The sequence below is a fragment of the Myxocyprinus asiaticus genome, chromosome 28, assembly GCF_019703515.2.
Source record: "Myxocyprinus asiaticus isolate MX2 ecotype Aquarium Trade chromosome 28, UBuf_Myxa_2, whole genome shotgun sequence".
Taxonomy (NCBI): domain Eukaryota; kingdom Metazoa; phylum Chordata; class Actinopteri; order Cypriniformes; family Catostomidae; genus Myxocyprinus; species Myxocyprinus asiaticus.
In genome coordinates this window covers 18000074-18023322 of record NC_059371.1, presented here as the reverse complement: position 1 = coordinate 18023322, position 23249 = coordinate 18000074, and the positions used below count along the sequence as shown (strand labels likewise).

Here is a 23249-nt window from a genome sequence, read left to right as displayed (position 1 = left end):
TGAAAATTGTTCTTTTAGAAAAAAATTGTATATTCACTCTATAAATGTAAGGGATAATGTATAGTTAGCTGATCACTATCATACAGTAAACCCGGGAGGGCAGCATGATCGCCCGTGAAGTCGGTATTCTGTTTCCAAGAGTTCCGGTACCCCAGGATTGGACCCATTATGCCGACTCGCTGACAAGCACCATCTCCTATCAGACATTTTTGCATCGGCTCCAGCGTGTCTACTTTCCTCTGTGATGCAACCAGAAGTACATTGTGTCAACAGCATGAGCGGCCTGGGTTCACATCCCGTGTTGAAACCAGAAAGAAATAGCATTTGCATAATCTGTGATGAGTTTTCACTTTTCCCTTTTTACATTACATTTTTACTTCTCTGAAAGTTAGGCTTAGTTTTAGGGTTTGGGTTGGGGGGTACAGTTTATAAAATATGCATTCCTCTTATTCCACTGTATTACATCCTGTAGAGCTGAAAACAACTCGCTTCTTAACTCACTTTTGCCACCCCTCTGTGGACATTTCACCCAGAAAATGGAGCTCACACATGCCCATACGCCCATCAACACTTCTCATTTTGGCCACTGGGGGCAGTGTTTCAAATTTCGGTAAGCACATACCGATTTTAGCTAAAGAAAAGTCAACCTACTGTTTCCGATTTCACTGTGAGATCAGTCTGAGCAGGGTTATCAGGACCTCGACAATTCTTATATCAACCCTTAGACGTTTATTTATGTATACTGTAAATATAACACGCATCTCTGGATTATTTTCATTCTCTCTGCTTATGTGTCTCTTTAGAAAGGAGCAGTTGGACCTGTCAGTGGCTCAGTGCTGGACAGTTCTGCTGACCCAAACCAGACAGGAGAGCCGAGATCACAGCTCACTGAGTGAACTCTGCAGCAACACCCTCACACAGCGGCTCTCACACTGCATAGAGGACACACACCGCCTGGCAAAGAGGGTACAGAAATCTCTCCCTCTCTGTCATAAGCTCTCATCATCCAATATCACCAACATACTCCCACATAAAAAATTCCCAAACTGTCTTTCTTATTTCAGACTGAATCTTTTTCTCTGTATTTCAGAGCAAGGAGGTGGGTCTCCAGATGCAGGACGAGCTCTTGAAAATCACCACAGAGCTGCAGACGGTGGGTTGGAGGCTATTTCTATACATGCTACATTTACTCGGAGCAACATGCTCTACTGAGCTGAAATGAATTCAAATGGCATCAGCTGTGAATTATATCACTTCTCTGCAGCCAGTGACAGAATGATTAAACTTTACTAAATACCACATGATGCTAGTATTTGCTCATACGTTCACAGTTGATGCAAAATAGACAGGATGTGTGTGTGTTTGTGTGTCTGTCTGTCTGGTTTTCTATTGCCCCTTATATGTCAATTAATTTTGGTATATCCTGTACCACAAATAGTTCCCGTGGCCCCCTGCTTTCCAGAGCTCATTGGTAGTGTTAGCTAAGGCACTATCATTATTATTATTGCTCATACTTTGGGTTTTGGGATTTGAACAAAGCCCTAACCCAAAGTATTAAACTTTGGTGTGTATCTCATACTGCCCTGTTTGTTCTACGAACATGAATGATACCTCAATTCAAGTGGCTTGTTGAGGAAAGCTATGCAATTACTTTAAGCAATCAAAATCCCCCCAAAATCCAAAAGACATACTTTGAAGAAGGAACCTGAGCCATATCTAGGGACCAGAATATAATAGAGAATTTGCAACACTCTAGCATTATGGCAGCAATTTTTGCACATACAAACACTGCTCACATTTTCTTCTCTCATTCTACAGAGCATTTGATTGGACAAAAATCTGTGTAGTGCAAGATGAGTCATCAGTTTTCCCAGAGGAGAAAGACTGTACATTTTAAATGTGTATACCTGCTAAAGATTAAGCTTGTCAACTACTATTAGTACACTAGCTTATACTGTAAATGGCCTAATAAGCCAATATTGATATGAACTAAAAGTCACAATACTCCCAATTCTGATTTCATGGGGTCTTTAAAGTCTGATAATAAATAGTACTCTGAGTGTATCCGAGCATGTCACATATTAATATGTTGTTCATGTCAGATAATGCGAGCTTGGTGTCTATTATCCGACAGGCTTTGAAAACGTATCATCAGTACCACATCGACTGTCTGGCTGCTGAAGGCAAGCTCAAAGAGGCCACAAGACTGGAAGAGAAACAGACGGGCAAATCAGCTGATCTCGGGCTCAGCCAATCAGGAGGGCAGAGGCGCAGTTCGGTGAAAAAAATAGAGAGACTGATGGAGAAGGTAATGATGGTGGTTTGTGAGAATGAAAGCTGGTAACATCCGGAGCTTTGCTCTGGCACAGGAAGAGCAAGATCTCAGTTTATCTCTAACCCCACCTTTTTCACTGTATGTGTGTGTCTTCTTTACAGAGGCAAGGGAAAGTACAGGAAACTCAGCTGAAGTGCACTAAAGCTCGTAACGACTACTTGCTCAACTTGGCAGCAGCGAATGCCTCCATGAATAAGTACTATCTGCAGGACATTTGCACTCTGATTGATGTGAGTCTAACCACCTGCTGTCCCATTGACTTGAATTAGCATCTGTCTAGACATTTTCAAGATGTGGTTATTTTTTAGTTCCTTTTTCATCTTGATTTTACCCCTGACCAAAATATACCTCATACCTTTACCTTTTATGTAATGTTTATGTAATGTGATTTGTGTATTCAGAAAATACTAGAGATCAACACCTTTTGTGGCATTTACATCTTAAAGGGACAGTACATCCAAAAATGATGTACATATTTTACTCACCATAATGCCATTCCAAAACTGTATGATTTTCTTTCTTTCATCAAAAACAAACTGAAACATTTAGCAGTATGTTCATGCAATGAAAGTGAATTTTGACCAGGGGCGGTGAAGTTAATTTTTTTTAAAAGCACCATGAAAGTGGGCCTGGGTAGCTCAGCGAGTAAAGATGCTGACTACCACCCCTGGAGTCGCAAGTTCGAATCCAGGGCATGCTGAGTGACTCCAGCCAGGTCTCCTAAGCAACCAAATTGGCCCGGTTGCTAGGGAGGGTAGAGTCACATGGGTTAACCTCCTCGTGGTCGCTATAATGTGGTTCTTGCTCTCGGTGGGGCACGTGATGAGTTGTGCGTGGATGCTGCAGAGAATAGCGTGAAGCCTCCACACGCGCTATGTCTCCACGGTAACGCGCTCAACAAGCCACGTGATAAGATGTGCGGATTGACGGTCTCAGACACGAAGGCAACTGAGATTCATCCTCCGCCACCCGGATTGAGGTTAGTCACTACGCCACCACGAGGACTTAGAGAGCATTGGGAATTGGGCATTCCAAATTGGAGAGAAAGGGGAGAAAATAAAAAATAAAATAAAAAAGCACCATGAAACTATCATGTAAGTAGTCTACTAGACTCTTGCGCTATATCTCATGTGCAGCTCTTGAATCTCATTAACGTTTGCATGTATTCAAATATGCCGCATCAAGACATGTCACGGCAGGTTTGACGTCAATGATGACTAACATTATTGATTCTAGTGTGTCTCATAACTGAACATGACATGCCAAATTGTAATATACTGTATGCATATTGAAATCACAAATGTGATTTGAGTGCTTGTCAGTGCATAATGACTTTATTTTCAGTCTGTTCCTCACACAAAACTATGGCCAAAAATAGATTTTGGAATATAGCACACAAGTCATATGGACTACTTTTATGGTGCTTTTATTTTCATTTTTGGAACAAGACAGCCCCTGTTCACCATTTACTCTCATTCATATTTGCTCAGCAATTACTATATTTTCGCATTATTCTGCTTGGTTCTGTCTTATGGCATCTGGCTGATCTGGAATGCAGTGCACAGATTTGGGGTACCACCTGTCTGTGTCTCGGGTTATACGCGGGTATGTCTCCAACCAAAACCGAATCATCCAGAACATGAAAAACGGCCTCCAGCAGCTTGATACAGCAGTTACTGGACTCAGTCAGGGTCAGGATAGAGATGCCCTGCTCCAGGCCCACAATGCAGCATTCTGCCTGCCCTTCCGCTTTCAGTACCAGCCTCATGAAGGGGACCAGGTAACACATCAGACTGTTGTAGTAGCACTTATTGTAGCTCTAGAATGGATGAAATCCCTCCTATGCACACTTAGACTCTTAGACACAACTTGACTCTCAAACAAACAGAAATGGATTTGCAAATACAAAGGACCATTTGAGAGAAAATGAAGGGGGAGTTGTCGTGTACAAATGCGCCATGTTTTACAAATAATAATAAAAATATTTTCACATGAACCTACATCATATTTCACAAATAAATACAATCTGTTCTACAAATTCTACAGGATCATTAAACAAATACAAAATCTAATGTGAACTAATACATACCATTTGTGGGTCACGTGACTTCTGGCACAATTTTCTCAACAGTCTTGATTTTCTCACAAATGGGCTGAGCAACATCCTCTTTCAAAACAGTAGATACATTTTTTACATAATTTTCTTGTATTACAAGAAAATATCAGATCAGATGTCAATTTACAACAAACTATATTTCTGCAAAAATTTTTGTTATTCATGACATTGTTTTTCCTAGAAAGGAAAAGTCTTTTTAACCACATAACATTGTGGAAATAACGGCATAACTTAGTGAAAAAAATATTAGGTGTGTGGCAGCACTGTACCATCTATGTTTTGAAAGAGGATGTTGCTCAGCCTATTTGTGAGAAAATCTGCACTGATGCATTTGTGAGAAAATAAAGACTGGTAGAGAACATTGTGCCAAAAGTCACGTGACCCACAAGTGGTATGTATTTGTTCACATTGGATTTTGTATTTCAGTGATCCTGTTGAATTTGTAAAACAGATTGTATTTATTTTTTAAATATAATGTAGGATCATATATGAAACAATTTTTTTATTTGTAAAACACAGCACATTTGTATGTTAAGCCAGTGGAACATGACATCAACTCTTCATTTTCTCTCAAATGGCCCTTTGTATTTGCAATCGCTTTCTGTTTGTTTGAGAGTCGCGTTTTCCTTTGCGAAGTGGATTGTGTTTGTTTGCAAAACATTCTATATGTTTGTTCAGTTTTGGCACAAAATTCACTCCATATTGAAACACGCTCATTTGTAAGTGTATTTGCCTTTTTATGATAAATTTATTCAGCACCATAAGTGTTCTAAGATAAAGTGAGTAGTATTTGGCTGGTCAAGTGATCTCAACATGGCAGCCATCATGAGGTATAACCACCCTTAGGGGCCTTTCACACTGAAGGTGTTTTGCGTCAATTCAATGCTTGACAGACAGCTTTCACCATTGCGCCATGTCTCGCTGTTTTTCAGCGTCTCGCGCAGTAGCGCCACGTTTTTAGACACTACTGTAAGTCAACTGTTAAAAACACTATTTGAGACACCTGCATTCCGCTCTATTCGTTGTGCTGCGTCTTGCTTTTTTAGCTTAAGAACGCATTCTGTCTGAATGGCCCCTTATGTTGAAAATTGGTTTCATGTTTGTGATAGGTGTGTGAGGTGAGCGCAGAAGGCCAGGTGAGGTATGAGCTTGAGACCAGATTCCAGCAACTTCAGTCCAGACTTGCCTCTGTTACCCTGGAAACAGAGGAGGTAAAATCCACAGCACGCTGTTTAATCTTTGACCACAACAATATTTGCCCTCCATTAGAGATGCTCACCGTAGCACCCTGCGTCCCTTTTGACACTAGATTTCTCAAGTAGATGCATTTTGATGCTTTAAGTTTTCCCTGTCACCTTCAGGTCAGCAAGACACTTAAAACAACACACACTAACCTTCTGGAGAGCATCTGTGATGATGATTGCAACCCCACCCCTGACACCACCACTACCCCGCTGGTGGACAACACAGGTGAAGGTGCAGGGAGCAAACCAAGCCTGGCAAAACGCAGAGCCAATCAACAAGACACAGAGACCTTCTACTTTACAGTAAGATCTTTAGCCAAGGTTGGAGGATGCACATCTTGTGTATTATTAGACAAAAACATGAAGTGATACTTGCTAATCACACATACTCAAAAAAAGAATTGTAAGATTTGTTTTATTTAATTTAGCTAACAATTACACAATTCAATTTGATGGAATTTTGTTATGAATAAAATAGGCTTAAATATTTAAGATATAATATATCTTATAATATATAAAAAAATATATTTTGAGTGAGATAAGTAAAATACCACAATGACTGAAACAGTTAGTCATTTATTTGTTTTATGTTGTTTTTCAGAAAGTGAAGGAGAACGTGAGTGGCAGCTCTTTGATCTCGAAACTCCAGGCTAAACATGACCTGCTTAAAGAGGCCATACAGAAAGGTAACTTACGAATCAGCTCAAACCAGACAGAAGCAAAGAAAGAAAGAACGTGAAAGACATTTCTCCAAAAAATAAGATCTTTGTCTCCATGTGCACTTGCAAGCTGTAGTCTGGCTTTTTATGGTGGTTTTGGAGCAGTGGCTAAAAAATGAGTTTTAATGATTTCAACCTAAGTGTATGTAAGCTTCTGACTTCAACTGTATATATATATATTTATATATATACCTCAAACAGTGTAATACGTTTTCCGAAATTTAAATACAAATTTTGTGAGTTCTAATTGTGTGGAAATCTGTAGAGCTTTTTTTGGCTGCAGATTCTGTGTGTACCTGCTAATTACCACAGTTTTTGTAGTGTTCAAGGCATAGTTCACCCAAAAATAAAATAATTTATTCACCCTCATGTCATTCTAAACCTGTTTGACTTTTTCTAATGTGGAACACAGAAGGAGATTTATAGAATGTTTTAATGAACATCTCAGTCCATCTTTTCAACACAATTTCAGTTGATAGTGTCTCACTTTAGGACCCAGAAGTATTATAAAAGATCTCAAATTAAAGTACTGTGTAATGTTTAAATTTTTCGTGTGACCAGTTGAAGATCAAAACTTCACTCACTGACCTGGTTTAATACAAATTAAACATATTTCAGAGCTGCATGTTCTTATTTTTGCAGGAAAGTAAGTATACTGTATATTTTAACATTTTAAATATAAAATTATTTGTGATTTATTATTTATTAAAACCGGAAATAATTTCACATGTCAAAGTCTAGTGTGACAGCCTCTTTAAAGTTAATCACTATTGCCATTGCTAACTGCCATTGTATTGACAAGACAGACCGGGATATTCATTAAAAGTTCATTAAAGTCTCCTTTTGTTTTCCACATAAGAAAAAAGGTCATTGATTTGGAACAACATGAGGGTGAGTGAATAATGACAGCATTTTCATGTTGGGGTATATATTATATTTTTCTTTTTAAATCAATGATAACTATGGTTACGCAAGGGTGAAATGCATGTAACAGAAATGAAGTGAGAGAGTAACTGTGATAGCCAACTCTGTAATATTCTCTCCCAATTTTCCCTCTATTTCTCTCCTGCAGCTGAGTCCATTGACAGCGATCCCTCCAGGTACGTCTCCCATCCCATCTGTCTCTCTGTGACTATGTGCTGTTCACACAGTCATGTGCTGACAACATTGGCCACAATCCAGCAAACATCTCTTCGTGTTTCCTGGCTGACGGTCTTTGCGTGTTCAGCAGAAATAAAGGCAGATCAATTAAGAAACGGGCAAAATTAAGTTCAAATTATCAGGTTAAACGACTTGAGTGATTAAACAAAGCAGTCAAATTCAATACACAGTCAAAAGGTGATCAGTTTCATAACTAGGCTTAAATATATCAGTCGAAACTTTATCCTTTTTTGTGTTATGTATTGATCAATCAATGTGTGCATGCCAAAGTGTATGTTTATGTTTTTGTGAGTGTGTTTATTTTGTGAGTACTGATATGTTAGCATGTTTGCATGAGTACACTGATTCCATAGTGTCACAGTGGAGTGCCCGTGTATATATTTCCCAGAATGCAGCCTGATAGGGCAGTGCGTGTGCGGAAAGCCAGGCCCTGCTCCCAGTACAACCACAAACTCTTCTCTGGAGACATGCTCTCTTTCATCCAGGTATAGCCCTGTGGCTGACAGCCATCTGTGCTGTGTTACAGATAGATTTCTGTAATGTTCTTGCTGTCTTTCTCTAACTTTACTTTATACCTTTCAAAAAGGATGGATTATGGTCCTGCAATTCCAAGATATCTTAGTTACAAGAAATCAAGGACTTAAGCAACAGCTGTTGATGGCGTTCTATACTATTGTGTATGACAATTTTTCAAACTTGAATGAATGTTTGAATGCTCCGTTCAGCCGTTCTCTGTATTGCTGCTTAAAGCTGAAGTGTGTAACTTTTTGGGTTTTAAAATACTTTTTCCAGTCCAAGCTTAATATGCAGAGGCAACTATATGTAAGGCATTAGTATGTAAATTTTCTCAAAAACTGTAAACACTGTGTCTCTGTGGTGCTATAAAAATTCTGTTAGTTTTGAATGACCTATCCAGCACAACACAACAACCTCAACATCAAATAAAGTTTGTGGCGGGACTATCTGTTTGTTCGATCAACAGCAGATTGGGGCGCATTCAGAGGGCTGTTTGAAAACAATGTTTACAAACAGCAATTCTGTTCACTGGCGCTAATGCCGTAGAAATTACTCGCTTTAGATTTAATGATGTTTGCGGGTATACGCCGGTTGATCAGTTAACTTCCGGTCACCCTAGCCGTCCCGTCTACAGCTGTTACTTAAAGTCCATATCGCAGATGACAGATGATGTCACATTTTCAATTTTTAAAGTCACAAACACGAGGAATACAGTTGCAGTTACTGCAGTTACGGAAATGTATAATTTATCTGTCGCAATTGCGAGATCTAGTCACAAATACAAGTAATAAAGTTGCAGTTACGAGAATGAACACTTTTTTTTTTTTTTTTTTTTGTAGGGGATTGTTTCTGGGTTTCTCTCAGTTTGAGGCCTCTGGCACTGGCCTCATTGGCCCGGTCCATAATCCGTCCTTGCCTTCCATGACTGCCATATGACTGGTGCTACATTCTAATTGTGCTTATTACCTGGTCACATATTGCTTCCATGCTGAAATAATATCATCTTGCTGGGTTTATTGTTTAATGTTATTTCTTCAGTGCTGTTGCATTTGAATGGTTCTGACATGGCTTTGAGCATGGCCACCCCTTTGTCTGATTATCGCTGTTGTATTTGTCTTGAAGTAATGCATCTGGTTTATGAATGTGGTCTTTTACATAGTTTATAAAAGATTATTTGTGAAACATGGCCTTTTGTTCTGACCACTGTAAATCTGTTCAGAGGAATGTTAGATAATGAGAACATCTACAGAAGGGATATAAAGCGATCACTTCTTGACATTGTGTGTCCCAGTTCATTTAATGAGTGTGGTTAGAGAAAATGTCACAGTTTGCATGATTGTGTTATCACATTCTAAATCTTATTTGAAATGACATGCTACATTATTTCCATAAAGTGACATGGCTGCTTATTAAATCAGGTTAGACAGATGTGCTCACAGTTGTCTGTGCAGCCTAATAATCCATGTGCTAGCCAACAAAAATATGTGCTCACCTGTGTGTCTGTGTGGGAGTACAGGCATGCGTATTCACTACATTGCCAAAAGTATGTTGGCACTTCATTCTTATTTAAGGGTTGAGCTATTTCAGCTACACCCATTTCTAACAGGTGTATAAAATCAAGCATCCAGCCACACTATATCATTAGACAAACATTTTCAGTAGAATTGAGCTCATTGACTTTCAACATGGCACTATCATAGAAAGCCACCCGGAAAATGCTGCACTAATGCTCTTGTGTCTTAATAAGAGCAAATTCTAACAGCCATGTTCCAACATTTAGTAGAAGGCCCATCAAGTGGCATTCCCAGAAGAGTGGAAGCTTTTTGTAGCAGCAAAGTGAGGAGCAACTCCCTATTAATCCTTTACAAAAAATCTAGAGTTCTGGCAAACTAGCCACAGACTTGCCGCAAATTTGCCACTCGTTATTTTCACATGCAAATGAGCTTGTGATTTGCGCAAACGTTTGCCAAAAGTTTGCAGCTCTTCACCGGTAGTGGTGAACCTGCAGCAAACCTTTGGCAACAATGGACAATTTGCCGCAAAGCTCATTTGCATGTGAAAATGATCAGTGGTGAATTTGCGGCAAATTTGCAATGAACTCCCGATTTTTGCAAGGGATGCCAAAGTTTTAAAATGAAATGTCTTTGAAAACGTTCAAAAATCATATATGGGTATGGAGTTTGGATGTCCACATACTTTTGGCCATGTAGTGTGCATGTGTTTGCTCTATCATAAGTGCCGATCTTTCATAACTGACCAGCTCGATCCGCTGCGCTCCTTTGCAGAATGCAGTCTATAAATGCAGCCATCATCATTTCAACAGTTATACAAGGCCCTTCCTCATCAGCAATTCTTTGCCCTCATTCTCAGTCTTTTGCATGTTATGGGCTATTAGAACACTGCATCCTGCTCTTTATTTAAACTGCTGCCAATATTTGACCTTTTCACCTACTGTACTTCTCTATATGCTAATATGCTAACATTAGCATCATTCGATGCTTTCTTTCAGAAATGTTTGTTTGCTCTGCTGACATATTGTTTCACAAACTCAGATACTGTAAAGAGTAGTTTCGAAATATGGCCTTCTGATAGCACTGGGGAACTCCCGACTTCACACTTTTAATTTTTGCAAAGCGCTCATGATAGCTACAGTACATGCTACATCTTGCACTGTTTAAGAGCTGCCACTCTTGCTGTCTGTGCTGTCTTATCTGCCTTGCCCTGAACTGCACTAATGTCCTTGGCTCAATAGAAGTGTTCTTAGGAGATCTGCGGTCTTGGATTCACTGAGACCAGTGTGCCTTGCTGAAAAGACGAGCTTAGACCAACATGTATTTCTTTGCTGATCCAGGTTCCCTGCTGGTGGTTTACTGGTTTTAGGTGGCCACTAATCTGGTCAGGTTGGTCTGTTTTGATTGTTTTAGAGGGGTTTGAAGTATTTGTCAGCTGGTCATGCAGGGAGACCACAGCTAGACCAGCTGAACTCTAGCTTGACCAGGCTGAAAGACCAACAAACAACCTTAGCCTGGTTTAAACAGCATAACATAGCTGGTGAAGCTGGTTAACCTGTATGGAGGCTCGTTGACCATGGACACGGTAGTCTTGTTGCTGGTTAAAGGGATAGTTCCTTGTGTTTTTCCAAACCCCTATGACTTTCCTATGTGGAACACATAAAGGAGATGTTTGGCAAACAGAGGATAGACTCCATTCAAACATCTTTTGTTTTCCTTGGAAGAAGGAAAGTAGAGGTTTGGAATAATATGATCTTTTGAGAACCTTAAACCTTTAAGATATTTAGGGAGCTTGGTGTAGACACCAGCGCACCTGCATCCCATGCTGTGGACAATCATCCAAAACACAACATATGCTGGTCTTTTCAGTGGGGTGCACACTTTTATCTGAGATTCCCTCTGTGTCTGTCTCTGTTGCCCTTTATTCCTGGGATATCAAGCCAGTAGAGCACTACTCTGCCATCTGGCTTTTTGTCCTTCATAACAAGAAACATCTCTCCTCTCGCCTGCTCACTCCCATTCTCTCACACTGTTATTCTGTTGTGGTGGAGTGTTTAACTACACCCTGCATTAGCAATGGCTTGTAAATCTCTTAATCTTAAGTGGACAGTAAATCTATAAGATGTGCACTCTCATTACACCGCTAATAGTTGGATAATTTAGTCAGGACCACAGAACTGCTTTGCCAACAACAGTTTTTGTATTGAATGTTTGATCAGTGGGTGCAGCCCTGTGACTGTAAAATGGACATTTTTAAGTGGATGGAAATCAGGTTTAGACAAAGGAACATGGTTTGCCCCTAGCAAAGCTAACGTGTTGTTTCTGACACTTAAAGACCCCATGACATCAAAACTGGCACTTAGTGACAAAACCGACTGTGATTGATCGCTTTACGTGTCAGTTAGACGATTTTTCCTGTCTAAGTGAGCTGTTTTGGCCAGTATGAGCTGCAGTAAGCTCCAGATCATTTGCCGTTTTAGTCAGAGGTCTGGCTACATGAGGCTGTTAATTCTAAAGTAAAAAAATAAATAAGAATAATTAGCAGATATATGCATTTAAAATTTAATGCCTTTCTCTTCTGGGAAAACAGATCAAAAATACAGATGACTCATCTTGCACTACACACATTTTTGTCCAGTCAAATGCTCTTTAGAATGACAATGTTCCTTCCCCCAAATGGTGCTGTAGGGTAGGGGACTGTAAGGTATCCCATAGATCATTTTAGGTTTTAGAGACGCAAATAACTTGTTTTAATAGGAAATACATCAACACAGGAAAGAAATCTGCACGTGAAGTGATTTCAAGGTGTCTTTAATGCACATTATTCTTGTCAAGCTAAATATAATTTAAAACAGAGACACTGTCCTGACGTGAGGCTCTTCGTCTAAACTTTTGCTTTTGTCTTTCCTTCTCTCCCCAATATCTTCAAACTCTCAAACTGCTTTTGCATTTGTTTTCGTCTGCTTTTGTGTCATTCTCTTTTCCATGTGTTACACTCCTGGTCATGCCACACAATCTACTCCTACTTTTTATTTCCCCCCTCTCTCTCTCTCTCTCTCTCTCCGTGTCTGCTTGGCTGGTTGTGACTGTAGAAGAAGGAGGCGGATGTCGAGGACCCAGGTACTGCTCTTTCCCCTTCATGCATCTGTCCCCATCTGCATGCTTAAATGTATTTCTAGGCTCTCTGCACTGTTTCTCTATGCACAGAGTTCACTATACTTCATATTTATTTCCCTTCATGATTGCTATACATCTCCACTCCCCTCCAAATATCCAGAGCATAATAATTTTTTTAATTCCCCTCTTTTTCACTTTTAGAGCTCTGGGCAACAGATCCCCCTGGTAGTGGAGAGCTGCATTCGCTTCATAAATCTGCACGGTAAACCTGTTTGTCTTAAGATGAAGCCTAATAATGTCATCAGTATTAAAGTGAAAGACTGACTATCCACATGAATATGAATGTTTTTTTGTTGTTGTTCAGGTCTTCATCATGAAGGAATTTTCAGAGTGCCTGGTTCGCAGACTGAAGTCAATCATATCAGGAATGCCTTTGAAAGAGGTAATATAGTATTTAAATTAATGAACAGTCTTATCAATATACCACAACATCCACCCATCATTATTTAGATCACAACCAAAAATATTATTATAATTATAAAATATTATAATTTTACATTTATTATCTCAAATATTATTCTGTTCATGTTTCGTGAATTTCTAAATTATATATTTAATATAAATTAAATAATTAAAAGTAATAAATATAAAATAAATAAATAATAAATATAAAATACATAATACAGTTGAAATCAGAAGTTTACATACACCTTAGCCAAATACATTTAAACTCAGCTTTTCACAATTCCTGACATTTAATCATAGAAAACATTCCCTGTCTTAGGTCAGTTAGGATCACTACTTTATTTTAAGAATGTGAAATGTCAGAATAATAGTATAGAGAATGATTTATTTCAACTTTTATTTCTTTCATCACATTTCCAGTGGGTCAGAAGTTTACATACTCTTTGTTAGTATTTGGTAGCATTTCCTTTCAATTGTTTAACTTGGGTCAAACATTTTGGGTAGCCTTCCACAAGTTTCTCACAATAAGTTGCTGGAATTTTGGCCCATTCCTCCAGACAGAATTGGTGTAACTGAGACAGGTTTGTAGGCCTCCTTGCTCGCACACGCTTTTTCAGTTCTGCCCACACATTTTCTATCAGATTGAGGTCAGGTTCTTTGTGATGGCCTCTCCAATACCTTGACTTTGTTGTCCTTATGCCATTTTGCCATAACGTTAGAGGGATGCTTGGGGTCATTGTCAATTTGGAAGACCCATTTGCGACCAAGCTTTAACTTCCTGGCTGATGTCTTGAGATGTTGCTTCAATATATCCACATAATTTTCCTTCCTCATGATGCAATCTATTTTGTGAAGTGCATCAGGCACCCCCACAACATGATGCTGCCACCTCCATGCTTCAAGTTTGGGATGGTGTTCTTGAGCTTGCAAGGCTCACCCTTTTTCCTCCAAACATAACGATGGTCATTATGGCCAAAGAGTTCAATTTTTGTTTCATCAGGCCGAGGACATTTCTCCAAAAAGTAAGATCTTTGTCCCCATGCGCACTTGCAAAAGGTAGTCTGGCTTTTTATGGCAGTTTTGGAACAGTGACTTCTTCCTTGCTGAGCAGCCTTTTATGTTATGTCAATATAGTACTTGTTTTACTGTGGATATAGATACTTGTCTACCTGTTTCCTCCAGCATCTTCACAAGGTCCTTTGCTGTTGTTCTGGGATTGATTTGCACTTTTCACACCAAGCTACGTTCATCTCTAGGAGACAGAATGTGTCTCCTTTCTGAGCGGTATGATGGCTGCATGGTCCCATGGTGTTTATACTTGCGTACTATTGTTTGTACAGATGAACTTGGTACCTAAGGGCATTTGGAAATTGCTCCCAAGGATGAACCAGACTTGTGGAGGTCCACAATTTTTTTTCTGAGGTCTTGGCTGATTTCTTTTGATTTTCCCATGATGTCAAACAGAGGCACTGAGTTTGAAGGTAGGCCTTAAAATACATCCACAGGTACACCTTCAATTAGCCAATTAGCCTATCAGAAGCTAATTGGCTAATTGCCTAAAGGCTTGACATCATTTTCTGAAATTTTCCAAGCTGCTTAAAGGCACAGTTAACTTAGTGTATGTAAACTTCTGCCCCACTGGAATTGTGATATAGTCAATTAAAAGTGAAACAATCTGTCTGTAAACAATTGTTGGAAAAATTACTCATGTCATGCACAAAGTAGATGTCCTAAAAGACTTGCCAAAACTATAGTTTGCTAATATGAAATCTGTGGAGTGGTTAAAAAATGAGTTTTATTGACTTCAGCCTAAGTGTATGTAAACTTTTGACTTCACCAGTATATATATATATATATATATATATATATATATATATATATATATATATATATACATATACACACACACACACACACACACACACACACACACACACACTGGCGGCCAAAAGTTTGGAATAATGTACAGATGTTCAGAAAAACAATGTTCAGAACTTCTTAAACTACTTCAAAGAGTTCTCATCAAAAAATCCTCCACGTGCAGCAATGACAGCTTTGCAGATCCTTGGCATTCTAGCTGTCAGTTTGTCCAGATACGCAGGTGACATTTCACCCCACGCTTCCTGTAGCACTTGCCATAGATGTGGCTGTCTCATGCACCTTACAGTCTAGCTGACCCCACAAAAGCTCAATGGGGTTAAGAGCCATAACACTCTTTTCCAATTATCTGTTGTCCAGTGTCTGTGTTTCTTTGTCCACTCTAACCTTTTCTTTTTGTTTTTATGTTCCAAAAGTGGCTTTTTCTTTGCAATTCCTCCCATAAGGACTGCACCCCTGAGTCTTCTCTTTACTGTTGTACATGAAACTGGTGTTGAGTGGGTAGAATTCAATGAAGCTGTCAGCTGAGGACATGTGAGGTGTCTATTCTCAAACTAGAGTCTCTGATGTACTTATTTGATGCATAGTTGTACATCTGGGCCTTCCACACCTCTTTCTGTCCTTGTTAGAGCCAGTTGTCCTATGTCTTTGAAGACTGTAGTGTACACCTTTGAATGAAATCTTCAGTTTTTGTCAATTTCAAGCATTGTATAGCTTTCATTCCTCAAAACAATGATTGACTGACGAGTTTCTAGAGAAAGCTGTTTCTTTTTTGCCATTTTTGACCTAATATTGACCTTAAGACATGCCAGTCTATTGCATACTGTGGCAACTCAAAAACAAACACAAAGACAATATTAAGCTTCATTTAACAAACCAAATAGCTTTCAGCAGTGTTTTATATAATGGCAAGTGATTTTCCAGTACCAAATTAGCAATTTAGCATGATTACTCAAGGATTAGGTGTTGGAGCGATGGCTTCCGGAAATGGGGCCTGTCTAGATTTGATCAAAAATGACTTTTTTCAAATAGTGATGGTGCTGTTTTTTACATCAGTAATGTCCTGACTATACTTTGTGATCAGTTGAATGCCACTTTGGTGAATTAAAGTACCAATTTCCTTCTGAAACAGCAAAATCTGTACATTACTCCAATCTTTTGGCTGCCTGTGTGTGTGTGTGTGTGTGTGTGTGTATATATATATTCATTTATTTATATACATTTATTTTATTATTTATTTATTTAAAATGCCTTGTCAGTGTCTTCTGTTACTGTTCTTCTCTCTTTTTGATCTCTTTTTTTATGTTTCTCAGGAGAAGACCCATTGACTGACAGTGAGTGTGACATTGATTCAGTGGCAGGGGTTCTGAAGCTTTATTTCAGAGGTCTAGAGAAACCTCTGTTCCCTGAGGAGAGCTTCAGTCAGCTCATGGAGTGTGTCCGTAAGATGCCTTTTATTTATTCTCTCTGGTTCTGTTTGTTAGTGTGTGTTTGTGTGCAGTGCACGTATGTGCATACATGGCCTTTTCTTACATGGCCTTTACTTACGTAAAGTTGCCCCATGAAAGTATATGAATGTCACTGTATTAGATAAAATATCAAAGCATGCAAGTGTCCTAGTATTTTTTAGTTGTTACTAGAATCTTTAATTTCAGGTGTGTTGACTACATTCTGTTTACTCTTTTTGTATCCTGTGTCTCTCTCAGAAATTGAGAATATGACAGAGAGAGTAGCGCAGATAAAGTCAGTGGTTTCACCCTTCCCTAGACCCGTTGTCATAGTGATGCGCTATCTATTCGCCTTCCTTCATCAGTGAGTCCTGCTCTCTTTACCTTAAAGGCCCTTGTAATCATTCCAAACCTGATTACAGTGTGCAGTGAAAAGGCCTGTAACTTCTTTTGTGTGTATCTGTGCAGTGTCTCTCAGTATAGTGATGAGAACATGATGCAGCCGTATAATCTGGCCGTGTGCTTCGGCCCCAGTCTGCTCAGAGGGGTGGAGATGGGTGGTGACGAAGTGACTCTGGCACCTCAAATCAATGACCTCGTCAAAACTATAATCCTTCATCATGAGAACATTTTCCCTGGTCCGTCTGAACTCCTGGGCCCTGTCTATGAGAAATGCATGACTCTCGAGCAAGAATACTGGTGAGTTTAGAGCCCGAAACATACTCTGGGCAAATATGTGAACTCAGATGCTTCTTGCTACACAAGCTAAATTTCGTGCATCACTGTGTTCCGAAATATGTCAGACCGCAATTCATAATACAAAGCAAACACGTTGCATTCTCAACATTGTCACAAGGAGCGCTATAGCGAACATTAGTGTGAACTGTCTGCTTGTATGGTGTTTTCTTACCATTGTAATGGCGGAGCAACAGTTTAAAAACAATATTCCAGAGCAAGAAAGGTAAAGTCAATATATTTATAGCAACATGCCTGAATAATAACACAACCGGACTTATGACACAAGCCATATCTTTTTAAAGGTAACTCTTTTGTCCCCTTGAGGACTGTGGTTTGTTACCATCACAGTAATGAAAGAACACTCATTAATATGTTCAGCCTGTAGTATTGCAGCATCGTTTATCAATTTCGTTGCTAGGAGACGTCTCTGGTGAGAATCGAACACCTGCTAAGACAACGGGAGCAAAGCAGTTTTGTTTGCTTATGTCATCTTCCGAGCATCGGGCAATGGATTGTCTTTATTGTCGAAGATTGTAGATATCAAGTCGGAATTTTCCACATCTGACTTTGAATGGAATGCAGCATCAGTTTAGTCTCAAAGGATGTACGAAGTACTGTGCACTTGCACTATGCTCTTATGTACTTGGCCATCTAATGTATTAATTTTCAAAAGTCTGAAATGGAACACTAAAATTTGTTCTTTACTACACGTAAGCATTCGCAGTTTCATCTTGGAAAAATTACGATTCAAATGCACATTTTCTTGTTTGGTTTTACCGTTAACTTTAGCATGTTAGCTAACCTGAGTCCAAGTTAAATACAGGTGCCCAACAGAGGTGGGTAGAGTAGCCAAAATCTTTACTCAAGTAAAAGTACAATTACTTTAAAAAATATATATATTATTCAAGTAGAAGTAATTATTTGAGTAAGAGTAAGAAAGTATCCAATTTAAAGAAAATGCATGTAGCGAGTAACTAGTTACTTCCACATAAAACATAATGGATGTTTACTCCCAAATATTCCATTACATAATACACATTTAACATGTATTACATAATAATTATTATTATTATTATTATAATTATTATTAATAATAATAATAATGGAAATTGTCATTATACACCCTCATGTTGTTTCAAACCATATGACTTTCTTTCTTCCATGGAACACAATTAAAACGTCAAACAGAATGTTAGCCTTATAGTCACCATTTACTTTCACTGCATGTTCTTTTCCTCCATATTTTAAAAGTGAATGGTGATTGAGACTGTCAGTCTCTACAATTCTGTCTAACATCATAAAATACAGAAATTCACACGGGTTTGGAACAACATGAGGGTGGGGAAATGATGACAGAATATACATTTATGGCTGAACTATCACTTTAAGGACACTTGTCAGATTTGGACAAATCTGTCAATTAGACAAGAAGTTTGGAAACCAGTTTCTAGTAATTATTATGGTGAAAAATGTGAACAATATTCCACAGGCCCAAATTATATGTATAATGCTGAGTAAAACAAAGCAAGATCATGCTTTATTAATGCCTCCTGTCACTTTTTTAAAGTCTTGTTTGAATTCTTAGTTCAGTGTATTTACAGTATTTTTAGTGTCAAAAGAATTTAGATAATTAGTTCTGTCCATTAAGGGTAAACCACAACTTATCTCTGTGTTCGGAAGTATGTTTCAGAGCTTGCTCTCTGTTGTCCATAAGAAAACAAGCCGCATCTGGCAAACGCAGAAATGCTGTGCATGCGCAGACACACTCTCTGCTCGTGCTCCAGAAGTCAAGCATGCGATCGGAAGAGCAAAAGACATTTAGATGTTTTTATACAGATTTATACAGTTGGCACTGGTATATTGCAGCACTGATATAAAATGTTTACTTATAAACTGAGGTCATAAGAGCCCATAGTTACAGAATCACCCTGATAATGACCATGAGACAAGCCCACGTTATCATAATCGCCAAAACTTACCGCACTGCAATTTTAATTCTGCTGGTCTTGGTGTAAAATGAAGGCACTGCCTGACGAAAGTGTTTGTTTTTGGGGTTTGCTGCTGCTGCAGTCATGAACTGGACTCAAGTGACTGAGTGCAGCTCTATTAAGTTTTGCTGTCGTAAAAGTCCCATTAAAAAATCTCTCAATAAATTACGCATTTATTAAAACGCATTTAATTAAAACTAGTAATGTAACGACAGGATGTAAATGTAAATTAGAAATGTACTTGAATAGTGAAAAGTACCCACCATTAAATATACTCATAAAAGTACATTTTTCTGATTTATTCCTTGAGCTGCATGTAGCTTTTTTATGACAAGAATGCTTTCGGTGTGAACGACCCCTAAGGCTTAAAACATACTTTTGCAAATATGTTGCTATTGTTTCCTTTTAAGTAACAACAACCTCTTTCTCCAGTGAACCTATCACAGAAGAGTGTGAGGGAGATAATGAACATCTTCCCAGTGAAGATGGTAAGAAAATAAAACACACGTTATGCAAAGTTATTTTTTAAAGCTTTAAAGTTTTAACAATCGCATATTATCTCAATGTGTCCATGTTTGTTCCATGTTGGGTTTTCGCATCATGTTGTGTTGTTTGCATTCCATGTTGGGTATGCCATATTTTGGCATATTGGGCATTGTTGTTGTGGTGTGTGCCATGTTGTGCATCGTGGGTTGTTGTTGCGCTTTGTGTTGTGTGTGTGTGTGTTGTATGTGCAGAGTGGGAGGCAGTGGCCTTGTTTGATTATGTTGCACGCTCCGCAGCCGAGCTGTCATTCAAGCAGGGTGACCACCTCTTACTACACAGCAAGGCCTCTGCTGATTGGTGGAGAGGGGAAGTAGGCGGAGTGAGAGGCCTGATCCCACATAAGTACATCAGTGTGGTAGAGGGGTGAGAGCATATTCACCATAAACTTAAATTAAATAAGGTTAATTCAAACATTGAATTGACATAAATATTGCAATAAGATTTTTGAACCATAACAGTTATGATTATTAATGTGAAATTCATTAATTTTACATTACAATGCCAAAGACATGACTAATGCGAAGCTCTAGAAATGAGTCAGTTCTCAATTTAAAATTTTGAACAATATTTGTTTCACTTATAGACTTTTAAATATTACATTTTACATGAACGAAAATGAGACTGTGAGTGACAGAAGTTGTACTGTTGTGATTCTTGCAAATTAGGTCTTAGGTCATTGAATTTGATAACACTTTACGATAAGGTTGTTTTCTTACCAAATTAATTTACACAAAAGTTATTATAATTATTAAAAGTAAACATGAAGTAACAGTGAATAATACTTTACAGCATTTATTGACCTTGGTTAAAGGGATAGTTCATCCAAAAAGAAAAATCATTTACTCTCTCTCATGCCATCCCGGATGTGTATGACTTTCTTTCTTCTGCTGAACACAAACAAAGATTTTTAAAAGAATATCTCAGCTCTGTAGGTCCATACAATGCGACTGAGTGGTGGCCAGAAAATTGAAGCTCCAAAAAGCATAAAGGCAGCATAAAAGCGATAAGACTCCAGGGGTTAAATCCATATTTTCAGAAGTGATATGATAGGTGTGGGTGAGAAACAGATTGATATTTAAGTCCTTTTTGTACCATAAATCTCCAATTTCACTTTCACATTCTTTTTCTTTTGTTTTTGGCGATTCACATTGTTCGTGCATATCACCCCCTACTGGGCAGGAAAGAGAATTTATAGTAAAAAGGACTTAAATATTGATCTGTTTCTCACTCACACTTGTCATATCACTTCTGAAGATGCTGATTTAACCACTGGAGTCTTATAGATTACTTTTATGTTGCCTTTATGTGCTTTTGGAGCTTCAGAGTTCTGGCCACCATTCTCATGCACTGAATGGATCAACAAAGGTAAGATATTCTTCTAAAAACCTTTGTTTGTGTGCTGCAGAAGAAAAAAATCATACACATCTGGGGTGGCATGAGGGTGAGTAAATGATGAGAGAATTTTTGTATTTTTGGATGAACTTTCCCTTTAATGTCAATTTCTACCTACACTAATACATTTTTGCCATTAAATGTTGTATACGTTAACATTAGTTAATGCATTGTGAACTAACATGAATAAACAAAGAACAATTGTTTATTGATAAATTCATATTAACCAAAATTAATAAATGCTGTAAAAATCATTGTTCATTGTTCATTATAGCTTATGCATTAACTAATGTTAACAAATACAACCTTATGGTGAAGTGTCATCTTTAATTTTCACCACCAATTTTTTTTTGTCCACTGAAAATCTTTAAAATTGTGGAAAGATTTGTTTTCTATTTTGTGTCAGCTGAATGATCAGGAACACAACATTTAAACATGTTGGGAATCATTCATGATAAAAAGCAGAATTAATTTCTGTGTAAATTGTTCATAATATCATTCTTACATAAATTTAATGCAACAGTTTATGAAAGGAATTCGTTTTTAAGAACAATTTACCCAGAAATCTATTCTGCTCGTGTTTTATGAATGATTCATATTGAACACACAATTTCATCCCTCACAGCCTTGTTTTTATTCACATCAAATTAAAAAGACATAATTTCTAATTATGGACTATAGCAGCTACTTGAACCAAAGAAATGTCTTCTCATCCTCTCTCAGGGCGGACCGTAAGGACAGAGGGAAGAAGGAGGACAGCAGAGGAGGCAGCACAGGAAATCTGGCAGAAGAACAGCTGGGCGAGCACAGCACCCGGTACATTCAGTCAGACCACTGCTAATAATGTGCCATGGATATTCTACACAGGCTCCACTGACATCTTACTGTGTGTTTGCTGACATTCTCCAGTATGAGGGTAAACAGTGATAGTGCATCTCTGCCCGGCCGGCAGAGGACAGGGAGCGGAGGCAGCAGTATAGGTGTAGGTGGCAGTGGGAGTGGAAGCCCCATACGGAAGCTCACCCTGCAGGTGCCCGAGGGACGACTCATCCTTCCTCCACAGTCATCTGCAGTTGCACGCCAGCTCTCAGGGTAGGGATAGCAACAGCTGAAACTGTGAAATGTTATACGAAACAAGAACATGACCACCATTAAACCTGAATGAGGTTTACAACCTTATTTTTAAGATGACAAAAGCAATGTTTATATGTTGCTTGTTACAGTGCTAGTGGCCCGACCAGTAAAGTATGATACAAACACTGTGTCTAGGTGAAATAAACTAGCCACTCCAACAACCTGCAACCTAAATTCTATCCCTACATAATGCAAAATGATGTGGGAGATGAGTGTGTGTGTGTGTGTAAGCCTATACTCATTATTTCTGTTCTGGTGGTGTTCTGATCACTGAGTTTAATTTGGCTGGGGTCAGCGCAGCACTCTGGCATCTGTGTGTTTAAAGTACATAACATGTTAAGGGCCTTATTTTAAGAGTGTGATAAATCATATGCGCAAAGTCAATGGGCATGGCCATGATGTTTTGGTATTTTCGTGCAAGCATGCACTAAGTTTAGGAGCAAGTGGATTTGCCAAAATATTGTGTGTGCAAAGTGCTAATGGGCTGGGCCAAGTGCAGTTTAATTCTGAGGTTCTTCTCCTGTTATTGCACCGTCTGCATTCTATTATACAGTCCATTCCCTGTCAAGCACCAGCGTTCATAAGAATTTAGTAGTGTAAATGGGTTGTATGCAATGAATTAGAAGAATAGATATATGGAGTTATGTTCTTTTGTCCATTTAACTGCATCCTTTTTGAATGTCAGTCATATTTTATATGCATGCAAAATGTGATTCTTGTCAGTATTTGAATGTAGGCTCCATAAAATTATAAAGAATGTAAGTATTATTAGTCATATTGATCAAGTGATTTTATTGACCTTCTAGTTTAGGCTGTGGATTTAGGGATCGATCATTTGTTTTTTGTTTTGTTTGTTTTTTAACATGCTTCACTTCTACCAGTTGATTTTACATTCAAAATTACATTGATACATGAAAAACTTAAATAAAAATATTTCTACA

At 38.4% G+C, this 23249-nt stretch overlaps 1 protein-coding gene across 3 annotated transcripts in view; it reads left to right on the top strand.

Moving 5' to 3' along the window:
• LOC127419432 (SLIT-ROBO Rho GTPase-activating protein 3-like) overlaps nucleotides 1–23249 on the top strand; it is a 41895-nt gene that overhangs the window by 12865 nt on the left and 5781 nt on the right. The window contains exons 4-22 of one of the 3 annotated variants that reach the window (XM_051660814.1): nucleotides 804–966; nucleotides 1091–1153; nucleotides 2135–2308; nucleotides 2437–2565; nucleotides 3894–4115; nucleotides 5561–5662; nucleotides 5813–5998; nucleotides 6297–6381; nucleotides 7487–7514; nucleotides 12695–12722; nucleotides 12921–12981; nucleotides 13084–13161; nucleotides 16376–16504; nucleotides 16769–16874; nucleotides 16979–17209; nucleotides 19669–19724; nucleotides 19974–20145; nucleotides 21898–21990; nucleotides 22084–22266. In XM_051660814.1, the coding sequence (XP_051516774.1) occupies nucleotides 804–966; nucleotides 1091–1153; nucleotides 2135–2308; nucleotides 2437–2565; nucleotides 3894–4115; nucleotides 5561–5662; nucleotides 5813–5998; nucleotides 6297–6381; nucleotides 7487–7514; nucleotides 12695–12722; nucleotides 12921–12981; nucleotides 13084–13161; nucleotides 16376–16504; nucleotides 16769–16874; nucleotides 16979–17209; nucleotides 19669–19724; nucleotides 19974–20145; nucleotides 21898–21990; nucleotides 22084–22266 (2289 nt within the window). Of the gene's footprint in view, nucleotides 1–803; nucleotides 967–1090; nucleotides 1154–2134; nucleotides 2309–2436; nucleotides 2566–3893; nucleotides 4116–5560; nucleotides 5663–5812; nucleotides 5999–6296; nucleotides 6382–7486; nucleotides 7515–7963; nucleotides 8061–12694; nucleotides 12723–12920; nucleotides 12982–13083; nucleotides 13162–16375; nucleotides 16505–16768; nucleotides 16875–16978; nucleotides 17210–19668; nucleotides 19725–19973; nucleotides 20146–21897; nucleotides 21991–22083; nucleotides 22267–23249 lie in introns of all 3 variants that reach the window. The other 2 variants (XM_051660813.1, XM_051660812.1) reach the window with 2 other exon arrangements.